The sequence below is a fragment of the Triturus cristatus genome, chromosome 7 (genome assembly GCF_964204655.1).
Source record: "Triturus cristatus chromosome 7, aTriCri1.1, whole genome shotgun sequence".
Taxonomy (NCBI): domain Eukaryota; kingdom Metazoa; phylum Chordata; class Amphibia; order Caudata; family Salamandridae; genus Triturus; species Triturus cristatus.
Genome location: NC_140590.1, coordinates 155,335,720 through 155,345,983, shown reverse-complemented (window position 1 = coordinate 155,345,983; position 10,264 = coordinate 155,335,720). Strand labels below are relative to the sequence as shown.

The window sequence follows — 10,264 nt, the reverse complement described above, 5'->3', positions numbered from 1 at the left end:
CACTATGCACATTGTGTTTTTCTGCAAATGTTACTCAGATTTCAGGAAGCATTTAATTAAGCCATTGTTAAAGCCTTTAAATTTTATGCAGTGTCGACCAGCTTTTTTTATATTTACAATTGCTTCCAAATTTGTATACATGTCCTGTTCTGTCACGATTTCTATGGGCTGTTATCACTCAGAGGAAGCTGCTATAGTCGGAATAGAAAAAAGTCTGTCTTATCTGAACTGTATTTGTTTTTAACAGTTTTATTAGATTTTAATCTGAATATTTTATATCTACTTTTATAGTATATGCCTTTACGATTCACTGTGTAATATCGAATAAACCTTATTTTCAAACACACAAATAATATATTTAATGTAATTTTTAATACCAAATAAAAAGTGACAGATTTTTTAGAATAGAGAGAGAGTTATCAATGTTTTTACGTAAGTAGAATTGTTCACCATATATTATTGTTTAGCGCATCCTAATTGGACCTTGCTTATAGCACTGGGAACATTTAGACAGCCCTTACTTTGCCAATTCTTGCCTTGAAGTTGGCGTCTGTGCTGCCCTGCTTGTCTATGATGATGCCCAAGGAGGTGAAGGCCTCAACCTTGTCCTGTGCAGCACATGGAAGAGTGACTTCAGTTGTACTGGCCATGTTAGCCTTCAGGATTTTGGTTTCCCCCCTGTGGGTGTTGAGGCCAAGTTGTGCTGAGATGCCTGCCGCATTGTCTTTCTTCTTTTGCATCCGCAGATGGGTATGGGAGAGTAGGGCCAGGTCGTCTGCAAAGTCTAGGTCATCAAGTTACATCCAAGGTGTCTTCTCCTTGCTGCCATCAGGAGGAGAAAAGGTGATTGCAAACAACCCTTTTGGACTCTGGTTCTCATTTGAAATGCTTCAGTGAGTTGTCATCCATGGACTATCTTGCCGTTCATTCCTTAGTAAGAGTTCCTGATCATTCCTACAAATGTATCTGCCTATTTGTATTGGCGGAGGAGTTTCCCTAGGATTTCTTAGCAAATATGGTGCATTTCTGCTCTCTCCCTTTCACACAACTCAGTGCAGAAATTTCATTTTGTGATTGTTTAGTAAATCTGGGGCAGAATGTATATTTTCTACATTACCACTCCAAATGTCTTGTTATGTATGAACCTTACCTTTTATCTCCTGTTCACAATGTTCACTACTCAAGTACTTAATGTAACCAAGCACCTTTCTATCACTGAAGATATTGTTTGTAACTATGTACAGCACTTCTTTTAAAGGGCTAATCTAATAAACAAATATAAATATAAAACACCACATTCTACAAAGGCTTCTGAATGGTGATTTTATATGTACCTCATCATCTGATGACCACAGATGGAAAATGCTTGTCCAAGTACCAAGAGAGACTCCATAGCTCGCAGGTGGACATGCGATGAGGACAGATGCCATTATTTTATTAAGGAAAATTCTTGTGTAATGTCTGCGTGTACATAGGAATCTATAAAGAGCTTCAGAGAATGGTTCCTGAGAAGGTAGATGTGGACAGTTAATGTTTTGTGCTCTGTCTCAGCCATTATTCTGGTCGTTGATATATTGTCCGATGACGATGTTCACATATATTACATATGCCGCCCAGGCGAGTGTAAGGGTGATTCCGACTCCAAGAGCAACATTGTTGAGTGTCAGCGCTGTGCGGGAGTTCTTGCGAGCCTGAGCAGCATCCCCAATGTTATTAGCGTCTCGTGTCTGTAAGAAAGAGAAGACCATTCAGTTAGAAAGCAGACATCGGGGCTGAGCCTGTTACAAATGCATTCAACCACTTTTCAGGTACTTTCACAGATCTACCAGAATTCAGAAATCCTATTACTTACTGAATAGAAATTATGACTATTACAGTAACACACATTCCACCAGGCTTCTGTAAAAATAATCCAGTCACTAGAAAATGAGACACTTTTGCATTGTGTAATAAATATCACTAACAAAACAGGTGTTGTTTTGTCTCACACAAACTGTCTTCATCCACCCTTCTCCAAATAATGAAATTCTTCCCCTAACTCAAGGTTAGGGTGATATCGAAAGCTAATAAATAATCCATACAGCACCTGGTGCACAATATTGAAGCAGTTTTCAGATATATAAAGGAGCAAAGAATCTGCCTGATACCTGGCTGTGCCTTTCCGAAACACTTTAGAGCTCCCACCATGAGCCGCCTGTCGAAATGCTAGCAAAAGGCTGTGATCATTAAAGCATATGGAGCAAAATCCAGAAGCAGGTGGATTTTTGACACACACCATACAACCTGCTAACCCCTACCTTCCTCCAAATAAGGCAGGGGCATAGCTACCATTGGTGCAGCAGGTCCAGTGTTACCGGGACCCATTGAGCCCTGATATTTTCTGCATTTTACTATGTCAACAGCAATTCAATGGGCCATTTCCCTTGCTTGCATCAGGGCCTCTGGTATCCTTGCTACACTACTGAAACAGTGTACTCTCCTAAAGCCAACGTAACGGTTGCTGAACTTTACCTTCTCAGGCATTTTTCTTTTTAATTTCTCCTAAATCCGAAGCTAAGCTGAGACTGAGCCCAATCCACTCCATGTATTCGAACTGCGCTCCTTTGCGGTCAGTCTTAAATCTCAATTTTACCATGGTCTTGCATGATCAGATACCCGTGGTTGTTCTTTGTACTTTTTAATACTAATTTTCATTTTAAATTTAAAAAATTCATAACTCCCATTCTACTGATTGGATTTTGTCATTTTGGTATCCATTAATTTATTGAATATTATTCTATTTATGTAAATTAGCATGGGATTTTTCTTGTGTCCATTTTCATTTTACTCCTCTGAGTGCTGCATAAATACTTTACACATTGCCTCTAAATTAAGCCTGACTGCTTTTTGGCAAGCTATCTCAGGGTTAAGCACAGGTTAATTTAGTGACTTTTGTGATTCATCCTGACAAGGATCGTGGCTGTAGCTTGGGAAAGGTTCACCCCCCCAAATAACAACACAGTTTCTCACAGCACTTTATCACTTATGCATTACTTAGGTGGGCCCAGCAGAAGTGAAAAATAAATTTGTGATTTGTGTATCCTTCGCTCCTTCCCACCAGCTTCATGTGTTTGACCATCTGTAGAAGCTTGGTATCTGCAGAAGTCCTGGAAGTGGGGAGAGGGGGCATCGGGAGAGACGAGAGTGTCTACATAAAAATAGAAAACAGACTCCATCTATTACACACACTTGTAGGGTAACTGCATCTAAGAGCAGGACCGTTAGTACTGTGATGTGGAAGATGGATGAATGGGTAATACTATACCTGGTAAACACATATCAGAATTGGCTGGGAGCTGGGCAGGTGCTGAACAAAGAAGGGCAGTTATATTGATGTACTCCTCAATCTGTGAATGGTCACTACCGGATTCCACAGGGAACTACTTTGTTATATGTATGTATTTAATTGTCTTCGAAATCTCTGGCTTGTGACAGAAGTCACTTTCTGCATGTATGACAATAAGGCCCTCCTCATGAGTGACCCAGTTAATTACGATATGTGTGGTTACACCGGGTACAGCACATATTGCAATGAGCAATTTTGTTATAAATATTGTCAGGTTGAACCAGCAAATATTTATCGGGGAGAATGGCCGGTATTTACTTAAGCCTGCAGTAATCACCAGAATCCGCATGTTATTCCCAAAGCAGTGGTAATTGGGTGATCTTTATAATACCAGTAAATTCTGACTCAGGGGAGTCGGATTTTATCGGGTGTAATAAATATCACACTAATTACAGGGCTACTAATAATGAGGGCCTTAATACTTTTCTGCCATTAAGTTATTAGATCTCCCCTTCTCCACCCACTCGCTCTCCATCTGACTGAAGGGCATCACCTTGTGCAGCTGACGTGAGCTTGTTAATTGAGACAGTTTTTTAGGTCTCGCCTACGCAGCGCGCATGCGCTGCTTAGGAGAAAGACCTTTCGCCATCGATGCCCCTTTTCAGCCAAAAACATGCACGCGTTGCTTTGCTTTTAATGGAAACGCGTGCATGTCTGGTGATTCCCTTGCGGGAGCGAGCTTTGACACCATATGTTTGTAATTGATTTGCAAACATATGGTGCCCCTGCTCGTTCCCGGAAGGGAAACAGGCGCAGGCCCCCTCCTGTCTTCCCTCCCCCTGCTGCCTCCTTCTTTAGCGCGAGTCGCGCGCGCATGTTTGTTTTCTTCAATGGCGCGCCTGTGCTTTTTTTTTTTTGGTCCAACGAACTCCCCTGCACAGTGCTTTTTTGTGGGTCTGCGTTAACATCCATACGTATGACACCAAGGCACGTATTTAGCATTACATTTTTTGTTTCACGCATTCTAGATATCATAGATATAAGAAACATGTTAACTGCTTGCAACTTGCAGTCTACAACAAGACCGCTTCCGAAACCAGACACGAGATAGCGTCAGACATCATATTTTCGCTTTCAATGGAGTTCATTTTGTATTTCAATGGTTAATTAACAGGGGCTTACAGCACAGACCAAAAAACAAGAAACGCTTTCCCACGGGCCTGCATTAAGTCAGACTGTTGGCATGCCACATTAAGCAAAAATACTCCCTGAAAATCATGGAACTAACCAGCCAAAAACAAGGTCACAGCTAAGCTACCAATGCGAAGCTTTGTTTAACGTTTATCACTACTCATGTATGCACAGACGTGCAATGTTTGCCTCGCAGCCCCATTACTGGTAGACTGCGGCTGAACAGAGCTCTGGGATAGAGTAGCGGGGCTAGGGAGGGAACAGAGGAGTAAACCTGGACGCAAGCTCATAGCGCCTTCACCAGCAGGACTTCCATGAAAACATAGAGTGCTTGCACGGTATCCCGTCCGCACCCTCAGTACACAGAACCTTTAACCTGTATACATCAGGAGTATACATTGGACGCCGCATCTACGGACCCCACGTACCCTCACCCATCAGCACCTTGAGACCCTCACAGGGGAGTAGCGCGCTTACAATTCCCTGATTGACTGACTGATTACTGAAATCAAAATACATTTTGGACCCACAGTATTCTTACTGGTTGACTGTAAATATTACACCTGGCTGAATTTGTTTAGCTGCTACTGGGATGGGAAGGTTTAATTTGCTGTCCGACAGAGCAAGTTGGCAAAGCTTCGATCTGCCATCATCTTTAGTTAGACTTGCCTAATAAGGATCCCTGATGTTTCCTGTGAAGCTTTACGGTAGCTAGGAAATGAAGCGTCGTCTTATCTGACTGGCCTGGAAAGAAGATTTTGTCTTTCTTTATTGCAGAGCAAATTATAACATTATTTAGCTTTTAGACAGCATTTCAAAATTCTACAAATATTCTTAGATTTGGCAGTTTGAGATATGATAGAGTAAGTGGGAGGAGGTTAAGTTGCACATCCTGCAAATCGTAAAATATATTTTTGTCTGACTCATCACAAGAAATAAATGTGTAAAAAGTGACGGTTGTTTAAAAAAATGCCATGAAAACATGTAACTACATTATCATGCGAACAAAGTAGGGGAATCGATACAAAGGACCTTTTCTTGAGCAACTACACTACTTCAGAGGTCAAGAAGGTGATACAGGGGAGCCTTCGCGAACAACTTCCCCCGGTAATCTTGAACAGGCTTGTGCTGTAGGGAAAGTGAGTGCTTGGTGTGTGGTTGGGGGGGAACTTGATATGCTGTCATTGCAATTACAAAGGCTGCAGCGTTTAGCGCTCACTGCTTTTCAGTTGTATGAGTGTTTATTTCTAGCAAGTCAGCACATTAGACAGACCGGTGGTGTAGATATCCCTATGGGAGCCCGTGTCGTCTTCAGTGAAGAGCGTTTGGGGGGGCATAGGGGGGGAGGGGTGTGCTGGCGAGAATTTTCACTGTTGCCGCCCCCCTCGCGGCAAATACATTGAGGAAGGGGGGGGGGCTGTTGCCACCACGACATGGCCGCCCCCAAAACTCATGCTACCTGGGGCAGACCACCCCCACACCCTACCTACGCCACTGAGACTGACACCTCTGCCCCCCGCTGTCGGTTCTGGTGGATCAGTCCTTTCTGGTCTGCAGATGGAGAGGATGACGTCATGTATCAATGCCCTTGTTTTGTCTTCCAAGTAACAGTGATCCTGCCCGTCGTTTGCGTGCCTTTCACCCAAAAACATTTAGAATACTTTCACGGAGTTTCAGTAACTAACATTACACACTACAACATACAACAAAAAACTGCTAATTATTAACCACATAGGTAAACAAGCATTGGCATAGCCAATAGGTCTCGCCTTTGGGATTGTATAAGTGTTTAGCCATGCAACACTTGATGTTGTTGCACCAAGGATATTGTGATAGATAACTAAACACTTATAAGGTCCCAAAGGCGAGACCAATTGGCTATGCCAATGCTTGTTGTTTTAAATCAGATAATTCCCTCAAACACTTTCTTTTAGGTTTTAGTTATATTAAGGTCAATTCAGTGTGTTTAAAGTACATGATGTTGGCGGCTTTACACATATATCCTTAAAGTACAAAGTGAAGGAAAGAGATATTTGAAATGGTAAAGCTCACTGCTGACATTTTCTGCGATCTGAGAGTCACAGAATCAAATCCAGACAAGGCAAACTCAGCCTTTCATCCTTTCAAAGTTGTAATCTGCGTACAACAAATAGGGTAATAGTGGAATTTGTTATTTACAGCAGATAGAAGTGTGGTATGAAGCGCTACATTAAATGAAAACATGGTAGGCAGTGATAGCGGATAAACCATAACAGTGATTCTGAAGTTAGGATCTGTGTGGTCAAACTTCATATATTTGTTACGGCTGGGCTCGAGAAAGCTTTCCTGGTGCAAGTTATTACTCCTACAGTAACAGCTGCTCAGCCTTTATAGGAACTCCCAATGTATGTAATGTGAATGTCTAAACAGAGCAAAAATAGCAACAGAGCAGAAGGCCCAGGACAGGGCACCCCTCCTCCAATGGGAACACTGGGTCCTCCCCCATGGTAGAGCGGCTGTGCCAAGCAGCTCTGCCCTAGTCTCCGACCAGCGGGTTGCTAATATTTCTAGACTTGGCACATGGACCTAGATTCTACCCTGTGGCACCAGGTACTATGTCACCCACGAGAGATCCCAGAGCCCACCATATTCCATGAAAATCACTTCTAGGGAAGTACCGAGCCCCCCATGAGTCCTCTAAGTGTACATGAACATACATTTCTGGTTTGGAGTCTAGAGACAATATTCTGATCGCTACACCTAGAGGATGTTGCAGATGTTATCTATAAAAATGGAAAATCCTGTTAAGCTGCAAAACATTAATGTAAAGCAAAAATCAATCAATCAATGTCACGCCTTTAAAGCATCCCACACGCCACAGCACATCTCATCCAGGACCTGCAGATATAGACACATCTCCCCCAGCCTGATGGGAGCCCAGGGGCTTCCCTTGCCGAACCACACAATCATCAAAACCAGCTGCACCAATGACAAAGCCATTAGCACTAGCACCCCCACGTATCTGCGGACACGCTCACCATCGCTGGCGGTTCCCCGCGCACCCACAGCCGGGACAACATCGAACTGCAGACCAGGAAGATTAAAGCGAACAAACAAGACAGCAGACGCTTTCCATCTATGCACCCAGAAACTGAAACATCATCACCGTACCCATCAGGACCACTCCTTTCTTAGGAAAGTGTTCAAGGCTCACCCCTTTACATCTCAAGGCACTCACCATCTACAACCCAGCATCCTCTCCGATTACTCGGTGACTCTATACTCGTCTTTGGCCCTGTACAAGCGGCTGCACTGCCCTTTGGCAAGGTGTGTGCTATAAAGACACCACATTGGACAGGTGGCTCCCTGTGGGAAGCACCGCATTTTAGTTTACAAGTTTTAAGTCACATCCTTAACTGCATAGCTCAGGCCTCTTGGAAATGATCCAAGGTACGCTTCTTTTGTGTCACGCCCCTTTACAGACCCCCTGCGCCACCTTTTTCATCCCGCTAAAAGCACCGGAAGATATCATTGTTTGCACTCTTACTTTGATGGAGTAGATAAGAGCTGCTATTCCGATGGGCAGGCAGCAGCAGAGCATAGTGCATATGGAGTAGCCCAGGTAGTCCGTCTCGTACGCACGTGCCGGGGCCACAATCACCATTGGCTGGGTCGTCACCACTGCGCTGTGCACGTAGGTGTAACCTGGGTTGTAGGGAGGGCTGTTATACCCCGCAGTGACACCAGGCATGGGCCCAGCTCCATACATTGTGGGATATCCAGGGTTGAATGACGGGGGGGTCTCTTTGGAAGGATCGGAGGCGCTCATGTTGACGTTGGAGTGCTCCCTTCTTGGTGTAGCTTTGCGTTTTCGCGTTTGTCTTTATGGCTGTTATGCTGTCCTCTTCTCCTAGCTCTCTGTCTTCTCCCCCTACTGCCAAACTGCCAGACCGAGATCCATAGTGGGAGTCTTTTTTATAGAACCCGTGCAGGAAACTCCAGTGCCCCCCCCCCCCCACCCCGCACCTCCTCCCTCTTTCATAGGGCACGTGGGAGTCTTTTTATAGAACCCATGCAGGACACTCCAGTGCTATTTTAAAATCCCCCTACCCTCTTTCATAGCTCATTTCAACACCGGGTTGGCGCGTGTGTACTGTAAAAGGAGTAGGCTGGGATTGTTCGGCTTGCACACTGTGGTGATGACTGAACCCTGACGCATCCAGGGTGCAGGATTCCCCATCGGGCCTCCAAGGAGCGCTGCACTAAATGAACTTAAAGCGCCTCCTTCTCTGTTTAATTTTACGTCACATGTCTGGCTTGACATGAACTCTAAGCTCACGTGTCTGATGTGAGCTTAGAGACGGACTGGGAGCAATGCAGAATAAAATCATGTCTGACGTCACCGGACAGTGTCTTCTTCCTCTACTCGGTGATTTCTCTTTTATTCCCTGGTCTCGCTGTTTCAGTCTTAGATTCCATGGGCGCTTGTTGTTCCCTCTCTAGTGTCTCAGCCTCTCCCTAACCTGTCGTGTACCCCGCCTTCTCCAGTGGTCCCCTTTGACTTCCCGACCGCCTCGCTAGCTGAACTAAATTACTCTGTTGTCTCTCTCTGTTCAGTATTTTATCTCATGACCTCCGTTCTCTTTTTCGCTCCATGGTCTCTGTTGGTCTCCCTGGCCTCTCCTTAACTTCTAATTTATTTTATGGCCTCTGTTGATCCACTTACCTAGAGCCCTTCAGTTATGTATTTTATACATTCCTTTTAAGATTCTCATTTTTGTTCCCTGGAATATTTTTGTTTCCCCTGCCTCTCTCGTATCTCTCTTCTATTCCCTGTTCTCTCATCATAATTTTTTTCAATTTCACGTCCTGGTTCTATTGTTTTTGTAGATGTCTTGGGACTCTGCGTTATTCCCTCTATTTCATTATCCTCTCCCCTGTACGTTGAATTGCCTCTTTTATTCTCTGGCCTGTTCACTGTTCCGCTCTCTTCCTTTCATTTCATTTCATGACGTCTCTTATGTTCCATCCCCCGTTTTAGTTTACTCATTCATTCAGTAACTTGTGTTGTATCTCTTTTTCACCACATGAGGGCCAGGGACCCGTCAGGCCACCACAGCAAGCACCGCCAATGACAGAACCAACACAACTACGAACAATCACACTCCTACAAGTGCGACAATTCAGATTATTCCAGGCCCCCACAACTATAAGAATGGCATGGGCAGCCGGTATTAGTAATTTTAATGCATACTGAATTAATAAACAACTGTTGTCCTGTTCATCTCTAATTTAGACAAACAGCACCGCCATGTGCCAAACTGTCATAAGTGCCGGTGATGACAATACAGGTGCCGGTGCCAAGCACCAGAAACCACGGGCTCAAATTAAGCACTGCCAGAGGGTACCCTTTAGTAGGATGGAAAGGGGATTACAAGGACCCCGAGATATCTCCCTGCATCTGCCATCCAGAGGGACCTTTACCTCTTGAAGGTCAAGCTGGTTGCCTCCTCCACAATGTAAGGGAGGCCGGCAATGTACCTGGGTCATATCCACGGTTCCATGTTTAAATATCGATGTGAAAAATATAGATGAAAAAAATATCGATGTGAAAATTTCGATTACAAAAATATCGACTCCCTATACTTAAACAGGTAAGTACAATAATATCGACTCAAAAATATTGATGTAAAAAATATAGATGTAATAAATATCGACTTTAAAATATAACATAACTTAAATTAAATTAATAAAACAATATTAATATTA

The 10,264-nt window shown here is 43.8% G+C and overlaps 1 protein-coding gene across 1 annotated transcript; it reads right to left on the bottom strand.

The window, feature by feature from the left end:
• Nucleotides 1-353: 353 nt before the first annotated feature.
• Nucleotides 354-8,511, bottom strand: LOC146809089 (synapse differentiation-inducing gene protein 1-like). Its single transcript, XM_085615889.1, has 2 exons — nt 8,043-8,511; nt 354-1,727 (listed from the first exon to the last, which is right to left on the bottom strand). Exons 1-2 carry the CDS (start codon nt 8,322-8,324, stop codon nt 1,548-1,550), a joined length of 462 nt encoding a protein of 153 aa, XP_085472015.1. The 5' UTR covers nt 8,325-8,511; the 3' UTR covers nt 354-1,547.
• Nucleotides 8,512-10,264: the final 1,753 nt, after the last annotated feature.